This window comes from Myotis myotis, unplaced genomic scaffold, assembly GCF_014108235.1.
Source record: "Myotis myotis isolate mMyoMyo1 unplaced genomic scaffold, mMyoMyo1.p scaffold_m19_p_12, whole genome shotgun sequence".
NCBI lineage: Eukaryota > Metazoa > Chordata > Mammalia > Chiroptera > Vespertilionidae > Myotis > Myotis myotis.
Window position 1 is genome coordinate 8,529,036 of NW_023416316.1, and position 19,618 is coordinate 8,548,653.

A 19,618-nucleotide genomic window follows, 5' to 3' on the forward strand; every position below is an offset into this window, starting at 1 on the left:
TGATTCAAGTGGGCAGATCATACCAGAAGGCCAGCCTGTGCCCTTCTCTCCAGGGCAGCTAGGCACTCTGACCTTTAGTCGTTGCTGGAGATGAGTGGATCCCAGCCTGTGTGTCCCAGCCTTGGCCCCCCCTCTCCTCCCCCGTCACAGCTCTCTTGGCCTGCATCCTGGCCAGCCATCCCCGCTTGGCCTGCATCCTGGCCAGCCATCTCTGGCCACGTGCCGCCCTCCCCTTTGCCTGCTCGAGGATCAGATGCCCCAGGTAGCTTCGGGTATCACCAGTGGCTGCTCCCACAGGAAGGTGAAATCAGATCACTGCCTCTGCCCATCTTGGCAGGAGCCACTGAGCAGAGCATTAACCCTTCCAGTCCCCGGACTGCAAGGGCAGCAGAGACTGTCTAAGGGGCACTGGCATTGCTGGTGGCAGGCCAGGCCCTTGACATGCATGAGCTCATTTAATCCTCACGCCTGGCCATGCCAGCCATGTTTCAGAGGAGACAGGCTCAGGGAGGCTGAGTGACTCATCCAGGGTCACACAGCTGGTAAGCAAGGGGGCCGGTTGCACCTGAGCTTGCCTGACTCCCCATCGTCTCCTCTCTTTTCTCCTCCCATTTTCTATCAGCGGGAAGCCAGCTGGGCAGCTTCCTGAGCACACACTGGTCCTGGTAAAGGGGTCTTCTCCTTGCCTTGGGCCTGGACAGTGAGTGTTTATCTCTCTAGCCCTTTGAGGATGATGGCCATCCCAACAGACCAGACTGGTCTTCCTGTGGAACTTTCAGCCCTGGCTGTAGTACCCATCGGGCCTCAAGATCATAGGGCCATAGTACCACGGGGAGACTGATGCCCAGAAAGGGGGAAGGGCAGGGGCTGGCTCCTTGTCCCCCACTGAGTTGGCGGCAGATTTTGAACTGGACCCTGGGTCTCCTGACACCCAGGGCAGAGCTTCCTGCCCAGTGGCCTTGTTTTATCATTCTGTAAAAAAGCAGGGTTGTATGTGTACCATATAAGCAGCTCCTGTCCCCAGAGACCCAGGAGTGTGGATTATTCTGATAGGGTCCTAGAGCCTGCACCTTGCCTCCCAGCCCCCCTGGGCGACACTGGGGTGGGCAGGGCTGGACGATCCACTCCCAACTCCCCAGCCGGATCTGGGCCGAGGGGTGGAAGCTGATGCCGCCTCTGCTTGTGTCTCCTGGTCTCTAGGGGGTTTCTCTTCACCTGGATCTTAGTCTCATTCGCCTGTCACCTGGCCTCCACCCAAGGAGCTCCTGAAGGTAACTCTCTCTTCTCTTTGTCCAGGGAAAGATGGGGGGACAGAAGGGATGGGAGAATGCAGGGGTAGGAGATATCCGTGCCCCGAATTGGAACCCGATGCCTCGGTTTTCTCATCAGTAGAATGGAGTTGATCACTGGCAAATCCTCTCTGGTCATGAAAGAAACATGTTTGATGTTTTGTAAGGGGTAGGAAGGGCTCAGTGCAGAAATGTGGAGGGGGGAGCCTTTCTTTCCTCTCCGGGGCACAGTGTGGGTTGGCCACTTTGGGCCAGTCAGCCTCAGTTGCCCCGATTTGTCCTGGGACAACTGCTGAAAGGAGACATGAAGGCCAGGGCTATCATTGCCCAAGCCTGTCACTGGCCCTCCCCTTCCCGTGAGATCCTGCTTTTCCCAGCGATCCCTGAGGAGCTGTCCAGGGGGCCAGGGCGGCAGTGGGCTGGCTACACAGCTGCCCGGTGAAACTGAAACCTCTCCCACATCTGTTTGTCAAGCAGCCACAGGCCTCTTAAAATAGCAGCCCTTCCCCCTTCTCCACACCCGCCGTGTGCGGGGCAGGCCGCCGGGCACTCCCAGGGCCCCTGTGGCCTGACCTGGCCGCTGGGCAGGGATTGGGCCCCTGGGAGGGGAGGGCCATGCCCGGAAGAGACTCCTGCTGCTGCCCGGCAACATTTTGTGCAAATGTCACATTTTCCGAGCTTGCTGTTTCCCCCACAAAGTAGGTGAACAGCTGTCCAGAGTCCTGAGTCAGGCGCTGGGGGTTGGGGAGAGGCTGGAGCTGTGTGGAGCCAGGTTTATGTAATAAAGGATCTTGCTGCGGCCAGCTGGCTGGGCCCTTCCATCTTGGCGTTGGGCTGCATTCATTCCCCTGTCCCCTAGCTCCTCAGCTCTGATGGGATTCTGGATGTGTCTCCACCCTGCGTTCCAGCCTGTCTGAGGGCCTCCAGCACAGGAGAGCTTCGTGGCTAAGAACAAAGACCCAGGAGCCAAGTGGTCAGGGTTCCAACTTCAGCCGAGCCTTTTATTATACGCTCCATGACCTTGGGCAAGTTATTGTAGCGAACTTTCCTGACCCTCATCTATAAAGTGGGAATAACGAACAGTACCTGCTCCATAGATGATTGAGAGACTCAGTCGAGATAAGGCATGTCAGGCACTTGGTACAGAGTACGTGCTCGGTAAATGTTAGTTATTATTAACGACGTTGTTTACCCGAAAGTTTGGGCAAGAACAGCCCCTCTCTCTCCGCGGTGGAGCCCACAGGGATCAGAGGCTCCGGAAGCTCAGCGGTGACCACCTCCGCCCCAGGAGTGAGAGTTCAGGGCTCTGCCCCAGGGGGAGGCTTGGAGACTGGTTGGTGTCGGCGCTGAAACCTGCCTTGGCAGGATGATGAGGGAAACGCCATAAGTGCCACCTGGCCAGTTGTCCGTTTCCCTGGGTGAGTGCCAGTGGCTGCAAGCTGCGGTATTCGGGGGGAGATGTGTGCAGGCCCGGGGGCCTCCTGGGGCTGCCGAGGGGGAACAAGTGGCTCCCCAACAAATGGCTCCTCCATTTTAAGTTGTTTATAGTGAATTATACTTTGTGATAATGAAGCGGTTTTCAGTGATTAAAACGTAAAATATACTACTACTCAGAGAACCCTTAGCAGTTTGATTTAGCTTAGGACCTGGGGGCCAACAGAGGTGGGAGAGAGGAGGAATGTGAAGTGAAATGAAGGCCCTCAGGTCACAGGGAGGAATAAAGGTCTTCAATGCAAGTGGCTGAAACAGCAGCCTGAAGCTACAGAGCTCTTAGAACAGGGCCATTTCCAGGTCTCCTGTCCCTTGTCTTACAGGCCGGGAAACTGAGGCCTGGGAGTCAGGAAGAGCCTGGGCCAAAGTTTCCTGGTGCAGTGCGATGGGGAGGAGATGGGGAAGGCTACCATTGCATCTCCCAGCAACCCTATGATGGAGGCACTTCTTGTAGCCCCTCTTTACAGAGGGGGAAACTGAGACTCAGTCAAGACTCATGGTGGTTTTGTCTGGCTTTAAGGTCTGGCCTTCTGCCTCCAGAGCCTGCTGTGCAGCCATTATGCTGCCCTATTGCCAGCATCCAGGTTCTCCGTTTCTCCCAACCTGTCTAGCTGCCCATCTACCCATCCACCTGTTCATCCGCCTCAGTTGTCAATTGAGGGCCTACTAAGCGCTGAGTGCAGCATTCAGCCCAACGTATACCCGTCCCACTGGGTAGTGAGAGAGCATTCCACACTCAGGGGCTAGGTGCTGAGCTCAGGGGAGGGGCCCTGAGGACTGACCCAGACCCCAATTCCGGGGGCGGCCTCTCTGCTGGCCAAGACAGCTCAGAGTCAGAGTCTGCAGACACTGGTAGCCCAGCTGATTGAAAGCGGCTGAATGGCTCGTGAGGCGAGTTCAGGTCGCCTTTCCATAAACACCCTGGAAGCCTCCTCTTGCTCTGGCGAGCCCCGCCGCCGTAATTACCGGGCGGATGTGACCTGGCCAGACCGCGGTCTGCCAGAGGACAGAGGCTGCAGGGGTGCCCTGATGACTTCCCCGGCTCTCTCCAGAGCCACCCAGTGAGGGCGGCGACGTTGGAACTGTCCTCTCCCTCCCTTGCAGAGAGAAGCTCCCCAGTGCCTGCTCCAGCCAGACAGAGACCTCGGGCGTGGGAAGGGACTCAGTAGGTTCCTGAAGGTGGACATCCTGACCAAACTCCAGTGGCATGTCCATTCCTGTCACCCTGCTCCCTCACTTGTGGGCCTGCTGCCTGGAGGAGACAGCTTTTGAGGCAGAGAGAAAGGGAAACAGGTCACATTGAACACAGCCTCTGATACTCAGCGCTAGCATTTGGTGATGATCATTATTTTTAATATTAATAGCTATTTGAAAATGCTTATTTTGTGCCAGGCACTTTTTTTTCAAGTGTATTAGCTCATTTAATCCTCGCAGCATCCTTCTGAGTGTGTTGCTGCTGTTATCCCATTTAACAGATAGGAAGACCAAGGCACTAGAGCAGCGGTTCTCAACCTGTGGGTCGCTACCCCTTTGGGGGTCGAACGACCCTTTCATAGGGGTCGCCTAAGACCATCGGAAAACACATATATAATTACATATTGTTTTTGTGATTCATCACTATGCTTTAATTATGTTCAATTTGTAACAATGAAATTGGGGGTCACCACAACATGAGGAACTGTATTAAAGGGTCGCGGCATTAGGAAGGTTGAGAACCACTGCAACTAGAGTCAACAGGGCTAGTAATGATGGAGCTGGTATTTGAACTCAGGACGTTTGGCTCCAGAGGCTGTGTTTCCTGCCACCATGTGCAAGATCATGCAGCCAGACAAGGAGCTGGTTCCAGCGCCGCACTCTCAGCCACACCCATGGGGCAGCGGGCAGCGGAGGCCGATGGTCCTCACTGCCCGCGCACCTGCAGGGGCCTGGGCTGGAGCAGGCCCTGACCGTGCCCTCTCCCCTCCGCCCTCCCTCTCCAGATGTGGACGTCCTCCAGCGGCTGGGCCTCAGCTGGACCAAGGCAGCGGGCGGCCGGAGCCCCCCGCCCCCAGGGGTCATCCCATTCCAGTCGGGCTTCATCGTAACGCAGCGGGCCCGGCTCCAGGCCCCCACGACCGCCATCGTCCCCGCCGCCCTGGGCACAGAGCTGGCGCTGGTGCTGAGCCTCTGCTCCCATCGGGTGAACCATGCCTTCCTCTTCGCCGTCCGCAGCCGGAAGCACAAGCTGCAGCTGGGCCTGCAGTTCCTCCCCGGCAAGACGGTCGTCCACCTGGGACCCCGGCGTTCCGTGGCCTTCGACCTGGACGTGCACGACGGGCGCTGGCACCACCTGGCCCTGGAGCTCCGCGGCCGCACGGTCACGCTGGTGACGGCCTGCGGGCAGCGCCGGGTGCCTGTCCCGCTGGCTTTCCACAGGGACCCCGCGCTGGACCCTGAGGGCTCCTTCCTCTTGGGGAGGATGAGCCCACACGCGGTCCAGTTCGAAGGCGCCCTGTGCCAGTTCAGTATCTACCCTGTGACGCAGGTCGCTCACAATTACTGCACCCACCTGAGGCGGCCGTGTGGACAGGCCGACATGTACCGGCCCCAGCCGGGACCCCTCCTCCCCCGGGACTCGGGCGCACCCTTTGCCTTCCAGACTGACCTAGCCCTGCTCGGCCTGGGGAACCTGACCACTGCCATGCCGGCCCTGGGCTCGTGGCCAGCAGGCAGGGGACCCAGAGGGACGGTGGTGCCCCCCACACCTACCAAGCCCCTAAGGACTAGCACCACAGACCCTCACAGGCGTGTCTCAGTGGGAGACCCAGCCCGGACCCCACTGCCACCTGCCAAGCTGTCAGCGAGCCAAGTGCTTCCTCCCGTGCCCCGAGCCCCTCCTGCGAGCTCCCCCACATCTGTCCAGTCCTTGCAGAAGAGCACAGCCACCAAAACCCCCAAGAGCCACCCAAGCAAGCCTGCAGCCCCTTCTCCCATTGCCCCTGTCAAAAGCCCCCGCCCCGCCCAGAAGGCAGCTCTCCCTTCCTCCAGAAAGTCAGCCCCTCCCACCAAGAAGCCAGTGCCACCCACTCTCCACCCAGTCCCTGCCCAAGTGTCCCGTCCCACAGGGAAGCCGGTCCAGAGGAATCCTGTGACGCCCCGACCCCCACCTCCCAGCGCCCGGCCCCTGCCCCCCGCTGCCGGTGCCTCTAAAAAGCCCTTCCCCCCCGTTGTCCAGACAGAGGCCAAGATGAGCAGCCGTGCCCGTGAGCCGGCTCCCGCCCGCACCAGCACACACAGACCTCCCCAACTCACTGTTTTGCCCCCCTCACCTGCCCCCAATCCTGGCTCTACCAGGACCACTCGGCCTCTAGCCGCAGCGATGCCTCCCACCCTCACTCCTGGTTCAGTCCCCACTGGAAGCAAGAAACCCACTGGACCAGAAGCCACAAAGAAAGCCAGACCCAAGAAGCCCGTCCCCCTCAGACCTGGGAAGGCAGCCAGGGATGTCCCCATCAGTGATCCAACCACGGGGCCCAGCCCCAGCCAGTCCCGGCCCGGCCGGCAGACCACCCCGGCCCCAGCGTTGGCCCCGGCGCGATTCCTGTCCTCCAGCCCCTGGCCCACGAGCAGTGGCTATTCGTTCTTTCATCTGGTGGGACCCACGCCTTTCCCGCTGCTGATGGGGCCTCCGGGGCCGAAGGGAGACTGTGGTTTTCCGGTAAGAATGGGCGAGGTGTGCGTGTTGCCAGGAGCTCGAGCGGGTAGCGGGGGCAGTTCGGTCCAGTGCTTGTTCCTGGCAAGGGTGGAGGAACAGAAGCGGCTTAGAGCAGGGAGCTGCTGATGAGCCGTCTTGATGCGAAGTCGGGTCCCCCACTCCTCCACCTCGGCTGTGTTCACGGGTGTAAGTCCTGCTCTGGATTCATGACCCACTGAGTCAGACTCCGGTCAGGTGGAGAGCACCCTTGGGCTTTGTTTGGCCCAGGCCCCAGGTCATTCTTTGCTGCTCCAGCGATAAAGGTCAAGTGGCTTAAGGAGAGCCATGAACTGGTGGCCCGGGTCACACCGCCTCAAGGCAGCTCCTGACTCTGAGGGCAGAGCTCCTCGGGCCACCAGCTTGCCTGGGAGTCCCACGTGGGTAGCCCTGATGTTTTGTTTGGCGCATGCAACATGGTTTAAACATTTTTAATAAGTGACTCACATTTTAAAAATGAGAGATTTCTTAGAAAAGACCCAGTGACCCCAGCTTCTCTTGGAAGTGGCAGAGATGCAGGGGCCCTGGGCTACAGCCAGGTCAGGGGGGCCCCCTTAGACAGGCCCGACCCACTCCTGTCTGTGCCTGTCCCCACATCTCCCGATTGGGTCTTCCAATCACCCATGTATGTTACTTGCCTGAATCCTGTAGAGTCCCAGTGGTTCTCAACCTTCTGGCCCTTCAAATACAGCTCCTCATGTTGTGCCCCAACCATGAAATTATTTTCGTTGCTACTTCATAACTGTAATGTTGCTACTGTTATGAATTGTAATGTAAATATCTGATATGCAGGATGGTCTTAGGCGACCCCTGTGAAAGGGTCGTTCGACTGCCAAAGGGGTCGCGACCCACAGGTTGAGAACCGCTGCTAGACACTGGAAGTGTGGCGCCTGGTAGAGGAGTTTGGGGTGAGGAGAGTCAGGGTGGACCCAAGCAGGAGAAAGAACATTCCCTGTGCAGGAGACATTCTCAGGGTCAATGCCTCTGGCTTGCCTGGGACTGTCTCCAGGGGCAACGACCTTTCTGCTGCTGGAGGCCAATTCCTGCAGGCCGGGAGTGATGGGATGGAGTTTCCAGGAAGCCTGGGCCTCGGCTCCGTTCTCCTGCCTTGGTGATGAGCACCATGTGGTTTCCTCCTTCTGGGCTCTGCATTTGACATCAGGGCTCCTTACAATGCGGAGACAGTGGCAGATGCTGGGGATTCCCGGGCCTTACCAAACACACTTGATTATTTTTAATAATCATTAGGAATAATATTTATTCAGCCTCTCTGCAAGAGGACTGAGGGCCCATTTTTATTATAACCATATTGTAGAACGTATGGAAATTGCATGCATTGCTTTGTGATTATGTCAACATTCTGCTCAAGTCCCTGAGTTCTGCAATGGGCAGGGTAGAGAGTTGGGAGCTGAGGAAGTGAGGAATCCTCCAGGCGACCCGGTCCGACTCAGGCCCCAGGTGCCTGGGGCCCTGACAGCTCAGCTCCCGGGCTGCAGGGGTGCCGGCTCACTGGCTGTGAGGTTGAAAGGGGGTGAATTGCCTCCCTCTGACAGAGGGCAGTGAGGTGCAGGGTGTCCACTCTGCCTGGTGGAGGAAGAACCCTGCCTCCCAAGCTGTGTACAGTGTGGAGAGAGGCCCTGTCCGAGCCAGCAGAACCGCAGCAGGAATGGACTTTTCGGGTGTAGCATCTGCCTTTGGGGCCGGTGGATGCCCGAGCCACACACTTGCCTCCTGGGTCTGGTGATGTGGGTCAGCAGGAGGTGAGGCCTCCTTCCAGATCGCCTGGAGCTTTCCGGTGACCGAAGAAGGTGCTGGCATTGTCCTGTGCCGTAGATGGGTGCTTAGGCCTCATTCCAGTTCAACTCTCCTCAGTGGGCAGGGGAAGAGCCTGGAGACTGTGCCCAGAGAGGGCCAGGACTTGCCCAAGGGCACACAGCACGTAGGAGGCAGAGTTGAAGTTTATGCCTCAGCTCCAGACTCCAGGGCATCACATCCCCCCTCATGAATGTCCACTCCAAGACCCCAGGGCCTAGAGCTGGGAGGCTGGGGGGGTTTCAGAAGATGTGTCAGGCCCTGTCCTTGGCCTCCAAGGAAGAGCTCATGCTGAGACTTCTGTTTCTCTCCCCACCATGTGTATGAGTTCCCTCCACATGTGTGCACTTCCCTCTAGCGCCTCCCGGGGACTGGCTCAGGAGGGGCAGGATGTGTGTGTTAATCCCTGCTCTGCCGATGAGGACACGAGGGGGAGAGGGACAAAAGACTTGGCCCAGGGCTCTCAGCATGTTCTTACAGGGGCCGGGATGCCATGGCCCTTCCTGCTCCTCCAGCCCCGAACGGATGAGGGCAAGAGCGGGGACAGCAGGCTGCCCAGGTGCCATCCCGCCTCCAGCCCCATGCTCTCCCTAATCCCACCCTTCCCTTTCTTGGAGTCTGGCCTCACTCCAATAGGACCCAGAAGCTTTGGCCAGTCCTCGGTGTGGCAGGGAGCAGGCTGGTCATTTGTATGTCACCAGATGCCAGAAATTATGAAATCAAAGTGGCATCTTTGAGTCGCGACAGGAACTCCTGTTCCTTCCGTCCTCTCTTCTCTGCCCCCAACCTCCCTATACATTCAGAATCGAGTCTCAGCAGAGCAGAAGCGGTGCTGCCTGGGACATGGGGCTTAACTGTCCCCAGACGGGGATCATGGAGACCTGGGTTCGAATCCCGGCCCCACCGCTTACGAGCTCTGTGGCCCTGACTCCCCCTCAGCCTCAGCTTCTGCAGAATGTCAGACAGAGCTGCCAGCTCCTGTGAGGAAGCAGGCTGGATGCTCTCCAGGGCCGCCTTGGAGATCGAGTTCGCTGGGTGACGTGGGACACTGCTCTCTTCTCTCTGGAACTGTCTCCTCCTGTGACATGACATTGGAAGAGCTTCCTCCTTAGAAATGACTGTGGGACCTTTCAGAGCCTGGGAGGGTGTGTGGGGCGGGTTCTGCATGGCTCCCCAGGGACATGGGATGGGCTGAGGGAGGCTGGGACAGAGCACTAGGCCTGGGCCTGCCAGGAGTTGTAGCCACTGAGCGAGGAAGCTCTGTGGGAGCCCCAGGAACGGGGGGAGCATGGAAAAGCTGACTGGCCTGGGCTGGGGAGGGGCGGGGAGCCTGTGGTTCAGAGGCTGCACAGAAGCTGCACAGAAGCCCCACGCCTGGGAGGAGGCGAGTCAAGGCCTTATTTATTCACTCGCGGGCCGCTGGCATTTGCACGCGCATGTGCTTTTTGCAGGCGTCACCTCGGGGAGACCCGGCTGAGGGCCTGGCCCACAGCAGACGCTCCATGACTATCTGTAAATGAAGGAATGCGATCCTCGCAAAAAACACACACACACAAAAAAACAGGTTGTCTTGACTCACGGGCTGGGTTGCTTGAGGTTACCCAGATCTTTGCTGGTGGTGGGATAAGGAGGCCGCACGGAATGTAAAGGCCTACAGACTAGATTTGGAATGACCTGGGTTTGAACCATTCCCTTATCCAGCCGTCCTTTCCTTCTTTCAACGAACGTTGATTGAGTGTCTTCTTGGTGTCTGGTGCTGTGTGACCTTTGGCAAGTCACTTAGCCTCTCTGAGCTTCAGTTTCTGCCTCTGTAAAATGTGAGTATGGTACCACGTACCTTTCCAGGGTTGTTGTGTGGATGCAGTGAGATGCACCCAGCACTAGAATCGGAGTCCCAGCGGGTTGCTGTGGCCGATGTGCTGATTGGTGAGGTGGGGGTATTGTTACACTAAGAGAACCAGGAGGGTTGGGCACAGGAGGACCATCCTACTGTTGACGGTTAGGAATTGGAACTAGACCTTGAGAAATTCACCCCTTTCGTTAGTACAACCCAGCACCCAGGAGAATGGAGGGGTGTTTTGCTGTCTTTACCATATGCTTTGGAGCTCCTACTGTGTGCCTAGCTCCGTGCTAAGCAATCTGCATGATGTATCCTGTGACTCCGGCGGGGGGGGGGGGTGGGGTGGGGGGGTGGGGGGGGCGGGGCGGAGAGGGTAATTGAGGAGAGTTTCGGGAAGGGACTATTTGCAGAGCTATGGGCAGCATCAAAGGAACCTACAGGGGCTGGCATCGCACAGGAATCCAACCTGAAGGTACAAGGGGAGGGGCAGGCGTTACCAGAGCCCAGCAGAGTTAAAACATGACCGGGGTTCTTTGACAGGAGTGGGGGCCAGACTACAGCCCAGCAGGGAGGGAGCAGGGAGAGAAATACCCTGCCCACTCTCTCCTTCTGCAGTGGCCTCTCTCGGCCAAACCCAGCCAGGGCAGAGAGCAAGGAAGCCTGTGGGTGCAGCCTGTAGGAGCAGCTTCCCAGGGCACAGAGTGGATCTTGGGAGCAAATGGAGAATAACCAGCACACACACATGATTTTGGAAGATGAGTATTATGCCCCCATTTTACAGCTGGACAAACTGAGGCCCGAAGGCATAAGGAGATAACTTGCTCAAGGCTACACAGAAAAGCCCTGTCCCAGTAGGCTCTTCCCTAGGACAGAGACTGGGCACCCTGTGCGCCATTCTTGGGAATAATCGGGAGCTCAGATAGAGATAGGAAGGCCCTTTGAGATTCCCTGACTTCTTTCCCTAAGGCTATAGGCACTGAGCAGAGGTCCAGAGACTGAGAGTTCATTGCTAAGGGTCTCCCTGCAGTTAGCAGCACACAGGATTGGACTCAGGTCTCCCAGATCCCAGGCCTGTGAAACCTCTCCTTGCCTGCCGCCAGGGGCCATGCCAGCCAGAGCTTACTTCTCTCTGCGAGGCTTGGCAGGCGGGCCCTTGCAGATGGACACAAGGGTGGACTTGTTCCATCGGATGGGGTTCCCCTAGGCCTGGCTGTTGGAGGCCAGGACCCTTGGGGGAAGCCCAGAGTGGGGGTTTGCTTGTTTCCATGGCTCTGTTTGCATGAGCCCTGAGCCCGGGCCTCGTCCACCTCCCGCAGATAGGCCAGCAGCCCCCGCTCCCCTCCCCCCAGCTCTGGGCCCTCTCAGAGGCCCCGTTGTTTGCATCGTGGAGTGGAAAATCCCACCCCAGCCTTGTGAATCATCCCAGAGTCACCCGCTCAGGCTTCAGCCCTGGAAAGAAATGGCAGCGTTTTTCCACTGCATGGAGAATAGGCAGGGTCTCGGACCAGGAGAGAGGGGCGCCCCCCTCAGTCACCCACTAACAAAGTGATCGCTGAGTGGGGGAGGGCCAGGCCTGTGGCTGTAGCTGGGCGTAGGGTAGTCCGGCCCAGGTGGGTAGAGCAGGGCTGGCCGGGCCTGCCGCTGGGGGCTGGGCTGCCATGTCAAGGAGTCAGGCTGTGGTCTGACATCACCAGGCCGGGCCGTGGGTCCCAGCTGGCACTTAGAGTCTGCTGTGCAGATGTTGTGAATGAGGTCAGGTCCCAGCTTGGATGCCCCTGTTTCTGGGGCAGAATAAACGCCAAGAGGGAGTGTCCAGGCCCTCGGCAGTGGCGGCCCTCCAGGGTCATGAGGGAACTCCACCCACAGATTGTCCGTCCTGGGCCCTGCACCAGCCCTTCACCCCTCCAGGCCTTGCCATCTTCTCTGTGCGAGGGGCATGGTCTCACTTTTCCTCTTCTGCTAGATAACCTAGAGGAAGAAATCAACACCACCTTGCAATTCAGGAAGTGCCGGCGTTGGGAAGCCCTCGGCATGTTCATTTGACACATGCCCACGGAAGGGAGGGGAATTATCCACGTTTGCACAGCCAGTCAGAACACCTGGCCAAGGTTTTCTGCGTGGAAGCTGCGCAGGGGAGGAGAACATGTCAAGTGGTTTGGGGTTGAATCCAGGTTCTGCCTGTTAGCTGTGCAGCCTTGGGCAAGTGGCTTTGCCTCTCTGAGCCTCTCTATGGTCTCTCATCTGTTAAAGGGGCTCGGTGATGACAACAACACCTACAGTAATGCTTAGCCTTAGCCCCTGCATTTCCCTTTAACTCCGGGTCGCGTGAAAGAGTAGGGCCAAGGAGGGCCTTCTAGGAAAGGAAACCTTTTGCTCTTCCTGAAAAACAGATGTCGAGAAGGGTGGCTTAAAATTCCACACTGGGGAGGTTCCAGCAGCTTGCTTTGCAGAAACAACAGCTAACTTTTGGGGCGTTCACTGTGTGCCAGGCACTAGGATTAGCACTTTTTATAGATTATCTGTTAGCTAGATGCTGTTCTATCTGATTTTATAGTTAAAGAATGAAGCTTTGGAGGCTGGAAGTTGCTTGCCCCGAGCCACAGAGCTAGTCAGTGAGGATGCTCAGTATCTTACACTGGGGAGCAACAGGGGGTAGACTGGCCCTGGATCTCAAACCTACAGAACTGGACCTAGGACTGGAGACCGTCCCTTCAACCCCCGGGCTCTGCATGGGAGACTGTCGCCAACTTGGAGGCTCAGAGATGGCTGGAACTTGCCTGAGATCACACACGAGTCCCCCTCTCTCCACCCTGGGGGGACTCTTGTGTGACCTCCGGCAAGTGCTAGCTCTTTTCAGTGACCCCGGGGCCCCGGGGCCCACGTCTGCCCGTCTGGATCTCTCTGCTGATTTTCATTCATGGATGAGCAAGCACGTGGCGTTCACAGGCCAGCCCTGTGAACTGAGGCTGCCCAGCGTGAGGTCTGGATTAATTACCAGCCAAACCGGACTGGGTTTTCAACACTGATTTTAACTCCGGGCAGGAAACCTGGAATCTCTGCTGTTGATGGTTATTTGAAACAAATGAATTCCCCAGGTCTCACACATCCTCGAAAGCCTGGCTTCCTCCGAAGGCTCCGTGTTCAGCTCTTCAGAGCAGGCACATGGTTGATCCTCACTCGCTCCTTCGGGGCAGACGGGACAGTCGCTATTGAGCGCTTTGCAAAGGGGAGCAGCGGAGAGCAGACAGGCTGCGGGGCTTGCACAAAGTCTGCAGTATCGAGTGGCAACACCAGGATTTACACAAAGGCCAGCTCGTGGTGTAGTAAGTCTGCCCGGCTGTCCCCCTTCCTGTGTGAAGGGAAGAGGGGTGCGGCCACACAGGTGCTCCCTGAGTACCCCGTGGCAGGGTTAGGCCATTCTCCCATAGGAAATGGGGAGCTATTAAATGTTGTTGAGCAGGGGAGTCCCGTGGGAAGGTGAACCCAGGCTGTGTGGAGGACTGGAGAGGGGGGAAGGGAGAGGCAGGGAGAAGGCAGAGGCAGAAGGGGCTGTGATGAAGGCTGGGCCAGGCTGTGGCCACTGAACTAGATGAGACATTTGAGTGACGATGGCTTACAATAATACTCTACGCACACATTTACTGCCTCGCATTTCATCCTCGAGATAATACTGTGAGGAGGGTATTCTTGTCCCCATCTTTTAGGCATAGGCTGGTTAGGGAACTTGCCCAAACCTAGTTGGTAAGTGGCAGCACTGGAATGTGAAACCAGGCCTTTATGCTCCACTGCATCTCCGTGGTGTGAAGATGCTTGATGTGACCTTGGGCAAGTCCCTTCTCTGCTCTGCCTCTGCAGACAACTTGGCTGAGCTCAGAGGTCTGTTGCTGTATTATTTTATCAAACATTTGGCTGAGCCCTGGGCAGAGAGAGATGACTCATATCCCATTAGTTCCTTTGAGGAGACTATGATCTGGTGGGAGAAACAGGCTTCTAAGCAGACAGTTCCTTGAATAGTATAGTGGCCTTTAAAATAGAGGGACAGAGGGAACCGTGGCCCAGATTGGAGGAGGGGTCAGGCAAGGTTTCCTGGAGAAGGTGGCACCCTAACTAAGGTAGCGGAATAATAAAAGCTGAGAGTGTAAAAGGCTGAGAAACCACTGCGGCAAAGGCCCGGAAGCTCCGAAAGGCAGGAGTTCCTCAGGCAGGGCCCTCAGGGAACCACGCTCCTTAGCCGTGGGCAGAGTTCTGGGGCAGGTTTGCCAAATGAATGCTTGCACCCATTCTCTCATCATGCCACTGAGCACTGATGCTATTGCTTTCTCCTCAGGGCCCCCCTGGGCTGCCTGGGCTCCCTGGACCCCCTGGTGCACGGGGACCTCGGGTAAGTGATCACACACCACCTTGTGGAGCCCTGGTCGGCTCTCTGGCCTGCATGCCCTGAAGTCCAAGCTCTGCTGTGTTTCCTCAGGCTACTCCCTGCCCTTCCCTGGCACTCACTTTCCACTTTGTCCAGTGGAATGGACCTAGGCTCTTAGGGGCACTGTGTGGACACACATGGCATGGGACAGGGTCTCCGGTCTATTGTAGGTATGACTCTTGCAGCCTGGGGTGGAGAAGGGGTTTTCCCTGGGCTGATGGGCTTTGGGGTTTGTCCAGGAAGAAAGCTGACTTGGGAGGACACGGCCCTTACACCCATCTTCCTATATCTACAGGACCATCCTGTGGGGGGGATGCTGACATAGGCAGCTAGATGGGCCATGCCAGGGAGTAGGTGAGCTCCAGTGCTGAGAGGTTCAACCAGAGGCTGGAGGGTGGCTTGGCTGGGCCGAGGTGGCTGATATGAGCTAGCCCAAGCCTCTGAATGAAAAATAGCTCCTATGTGCCTGGCACATCACTTAATGCTGCCTTATCTGATCCCTTCTTCCCCAGGACCCCCATGGGTCAGGAGAGCCACTCTCATTTTAGGAATGAAGAAGCCAAGCATCTAATGAATGGTAGAGCCGGGACTAGAACCAGGCTCTTAACCCTATGCTGGGCCCTCCCTCTTGGAGGGGAATCTGCCCCCTTCCCAAGAGGACTCAGACCCATGGCGCCTGGCATCTGTGCCCAGGCTGAATCAACCTTTCCCACGCTGGGTGCCTGGCAAAGCCCAGGCAGAGGTAGCTGCCTGGGGCATATTTTTAGCTCGGAGCCCAGTGGATGGTTCTGGTTATGCAATTACTCGAGCCCTAGTTCCCTCTAGACCCGGCCCTGGGCTCCCGGGCCCAGGGCTCTGGAATCTGCTGTCAGCAGCAGCGTTTCTTCCTGGATTTGGAGTCTCTATGGAGCACATGCCCAGAGCTTAGGACCACAGGGGTGTCATGGACACTGCTGGCTTTGACCTTGCAGCCTGGGCCCAGGATGAGGCCTGCTGACCTAGCATTCCAGGCCCAGGCAGCCTGCCCCTGCCCCGTACTCCTCCTGAGCCCTCCGGCCTCTGAGCTATTGCTTAGGCTGTGCTCCCTGCCGGACACACCCTCTTCTGCAAACTCCTCCTCCATCCATGGCTCAGATCGCACGCCAGCTCCTTTGCTGATGACCACCCCTCTGGGAGCTCCGGCGGCACTTTATCTGGCCCTCTGGAAGGCACGGATCACTTTCCAAAACCCACATTGACCGCTGATCTCCCTTTACTGAGCTGCATGCGCGTGATCTCATTGCATCTTCCCAGCCGCCCTGAGAAATAGGTTCCAATATTATCCACATTTTAGAGGTAAGGAAACTGAGGCTCAGAAAGGCCCGGTGACTTTGGGTAAAGTCAAACATCAGGTAGATCCAGAACCGGGATGTAACCCGGGTGGTCTCAGTCCAGAGCCTGTGGTTTTAACCATCCAGGTGCTAATTTTCTATCTTTTCGGCTGAGCCCCTCTGGGCCAGAGACAGCCTGCTGACCCTCTTTTCCTCCCACAACCCCTCGCACAGTGCCCTGCGTGCAGCCGGTGCTGGGAAATGGTTGCTGATGAGTTCTAGTCTGGGAGTCGAGAACATTTCCACAAAAAAGTTGTGTGATCTTAGCCAAGTCCTTTCCCTTCTCTGGGCCTTAGTTGTCCCATCTATAAAACATGGGATCATAGTGAGGCATTCCTACAGTTCCTCCCAGCTCTGAAATTCCCCAAGTGAGTGAATGACTCTCCCGACATCCTTCTGTCTCTCATATGCCCCAGCACCCCCCCCCCCCAACACACCCCTCATCATTCTGTTTCTAGACTACAAATTCCATAGATCATAAAATTCCAAAGATGATAGGGTGCTGGGATTAAACAATCCCAGCTCCTCGGCACAGATAGTGGCTCTGGGGTTTAGGGGAGGGTGGGGCCTCATCTGAGGTCAGTGGCATGCCCCTTCCCACCTTCACATAGTCCTGCAGCCCATCCGCCCATCCAGGGAGGGACATTGGGGAATCCCTGGGCCCTGCCCCCACCCGCCTTTCTGGGCTGCAGCATTTATAGAATCGGTCTGCTTGGCTCCCACTCAACTATGTGCTTCGTTTCTAAGCAAGGCCGTGGCTGGAGAGGGGTGGGGAGGTGGGGGCAGGGAAGCAGGAAGCCCCCACCTTCACGAGCTGCAGAGGGGGTAGCTGAGTGCTCCAACCCACCATCTTTGGAACAGCTAGGGGCACAACTGGGGAGAAGTAGCCACCCTTGACCTCGCATGGCTCACGCCTGGTTCTGGGGTGCTGGTCAGGGGCCCCTCCTAAAACATTCCCCCCACCCAACCGTTGCCCAGTTCAGGCTGAGCTCGGAGGTTAGACCCCAGGAGCCTGGGCTGGGATGAACATCGGAGATCTTCCAGATTCCTTAGAGACCGCTGGGTCTTGTCACTGATGGAACAGATGGGAGCCTGAGGCTGGGGGCAGGGAGGCTCGGAGTGGTTTCAGATCTCGACACTTCCCAGTCCAAGCCGGTGCCAGCAGACAGTATTAGGTAGGATGTTGGGAGGGACTGATTGTTCTAGAGGGAGGCTCACCCCTGACACCGTGATAAGCCCCCCAGGCTTAGTGAGCTTATAAACACTGTTCTTTCTAGATGTTTTCAGAGACGGGGAGAGTTCCAGTTCAGACATCGAGGAAGAGGGAGGTGCCTCGGTTGGAATGTGACAGGCTGCAGCTGGGAAGTTGGCCTCGGACAGGGAGGAAGGCAGCGAGTTCATACACAGCCAGCCAGATGGGTCAAGAGGGGGCAGGGACAGGGCAGTGTGTCTGGAGCTGGTGTGGTGGGGGCACGGTGGGGCCTCTTGAGGTGCCTCTCCCCACCCCCAACGTCCCAGAGTATGCCTCCCGGACAAAGACCCTCAGGAATTACCTGACTCCTGGGGCCCTGTTTTTATCACTGGGCTGCAAGGCTGTAGTCCAGGCCCTTGCTGGAGAAAGTGGACGTAACTGGACCCAGCTGCTGTAGCAGATTTGGATATGGCCTGGGAAAATCCAGTGCCATGAATAAGCCCTGGACTTGAGGCCAACGGGCCTGGTTCCGGCCCTCGCTTGGCCACGACTCTACTGTGTGACGTTGGCCAAGACTCTTTGACTCTCTGGGCCCAGGCTTCCCAGCTGTTCCGTGGACCCTGGAGGGCGCCGTAAGCTCGGAGCCTGTAGGAACCCAAGGGGGAGTGCTGACTGTGTGGCCACAGGGGGGCTGTGCCTTTGGTCCAAAGAGGCTCAGGATGCCCTTCATTGAACCCTCAACTCCAAGGGCTCATACAACAGTCCAGCTGGAGGCTGAAGGGTGGACGTGTCCTTTAGGCAGGAGGAGTCCCCAAAGGCTCTCGGGAGGAGGTGGCTTTTGAGCCAGGTCTTGAAGGATGGGTTGGGTTTCAGCTGGAGGGGTTGGATGGCATAGGCATGCCAGATGATGGGAACAACATGGCAGAGGCGGTGAGGGGAGAAAGTGCCGGGCCCAGAGCAGGGAAGCAAACAGCTGAGTGTGCTTTGAGCTTGAGGAAGTCAGCTGGGAAGGGCTGAGGCAGCCAGCTGGAGAGAAAAAGGGGGTAACATTCAGCTGTTAAGGGCTTGTCCTCTGAAGTCACATCTGAGGTTGAGATCTAGCTCTTGTCTTTAAGCAGCTGGATGACCTGAGAAAGTGATAAACCTCTGAACACCAGCTTCCTCGTCTCCAAAATAGAAATAATGATAGCCCCGATCTCGTGGGTTAGTGGGTAAAACGGGATCGTGAGTGGAAAGTGCTTAGCACAGGGCCAGGCATCCGGGCGGCCCGTCGCAATGCTGCGCAGACTTGGTGGGGAGAGAAGACGTAGGGGCCCCTCTCAAACATTCTCCCTGCGCAGCCTTTGCCCAGTTCAGGCTGAGCCCCGAGGTGAGACCCCAGGAGCAATGCCGCTCCGACGTGGTGAGGGGAGAAGGCGCAGCGGCAGCGGGAACCCGTGGCATTGCTGTAGGAAGTGGAAGGGCCCCGGCTCCCCTCAACTCTGTGTTTACTTCTTTTTCAGGGTCCTCCTGGGCCTCACGGAAACCCAGGCCTCCCCGGCCCTCCCGGAGCCAAAGTGAGTATTTGCTGTGGGATCTGGAGATCGGGCCATGCAGTGGGTGCTGAAGTGAGGCCCACATGGGAGCGTGTCCTAGGGGCTCCTGGTGGGAGGTCCTCAGGTCCACCGGCCCCAGGCACTCCCTGAGCACCAGGCCTGTGCCAGGCTGGGGACACGGTGAGGAGTTAGGAGTTTAGCCTCTGGTTGGGAGGGACTTCGGAGGGAAGGACCACTGGAACCCAGAGCCCTCAAAGGGAGTAGGAGGAAAGATCATTTGATGCTAAGGAGGGAGGGCCTGGAGTGTCTGACCAGGGGACTCAGGTCCGCGTTTGAGCTGGGGAGGGGTGTGGAAAGATGGTGTGTGAGGAAGGTCACTGGATGACACGTGGAAGATGGACTGGGATGGGGACCAGAGCAGAGGCAGAGAGAGCTGGGTGGTCCAGGGGAGAGAGGAGGCTAGCCTGGGCCAGCTTGGGGCTGTGGGAGGAGGGGGAGTGGGTGTATTCACAATGCGGAAATAGGGTAGGGAGGACTTGGATGAGAGGTGAGACGGCTCCCCGGTGTTAGAGACGGAACCTGGGAACCAGGGAGAAGGACTAAGATGATGTTGTGTTTGGAACCTGTAGTCCAGCCAGGTGGAGACGATTCATGGACAAAAAACACTCTAAGACTCAGGAAAGTTCTGAGCTGGAGATAGGACCTTGGGAGATGGCTGGCACACAGATGCCACCTTCCCCAGGGAGCTTCTGGAAATGGCCCAGTGAACTTCTAGATGAGCCCACAGAGACCAGAGTGACTGGTGCTCCGAGGGCCGTGGGGAATTCCGGCCTGGAGAGCCCGGGTTCATTCCTGGGGCGTGGTGAGAGAACAGGGTTGTCAGGGCGGTGGGTGGAGTGAGAAGCGAGGGCGCCAAGAGGAGTGCCAGACCAGTGAAATTTA

At 57.5% G+C, this 19,618-nt stretch overlaps 1 protein-coding gene across 1 annotated transcript in view; it reads left to right on the top strand.

Annotated features, from left to right (window-relative positions):
- Positions 1-19,618, top strand: part of COL27A1 (collagen type XXVII alpha 1 chain) — a 127,685-nt gene that overhangs the window by 4,210 nt on the left and 103,857 nt on the right. Inside the window, exons 2-5 of the mRNA XM_036329781.1 lie at positions 1,201-1,271; positions 4,760-6,477; positions 14,490-14,543; positions 18,644-18,697. Of these exons, the coding sequence (XP_036185674.1) occupies positions 1,201-1,271; positions 4,760-6,477; positions 14,490-14,543; positions 18,644-18,697 (1,897 nt within the window). The remainder of the gene's footprint in view (positions 1-1,200; positions 1,272-4,759; positions 6,478-14,489; positions 14,544-18,643; positions 18,698-19,618) is intronic.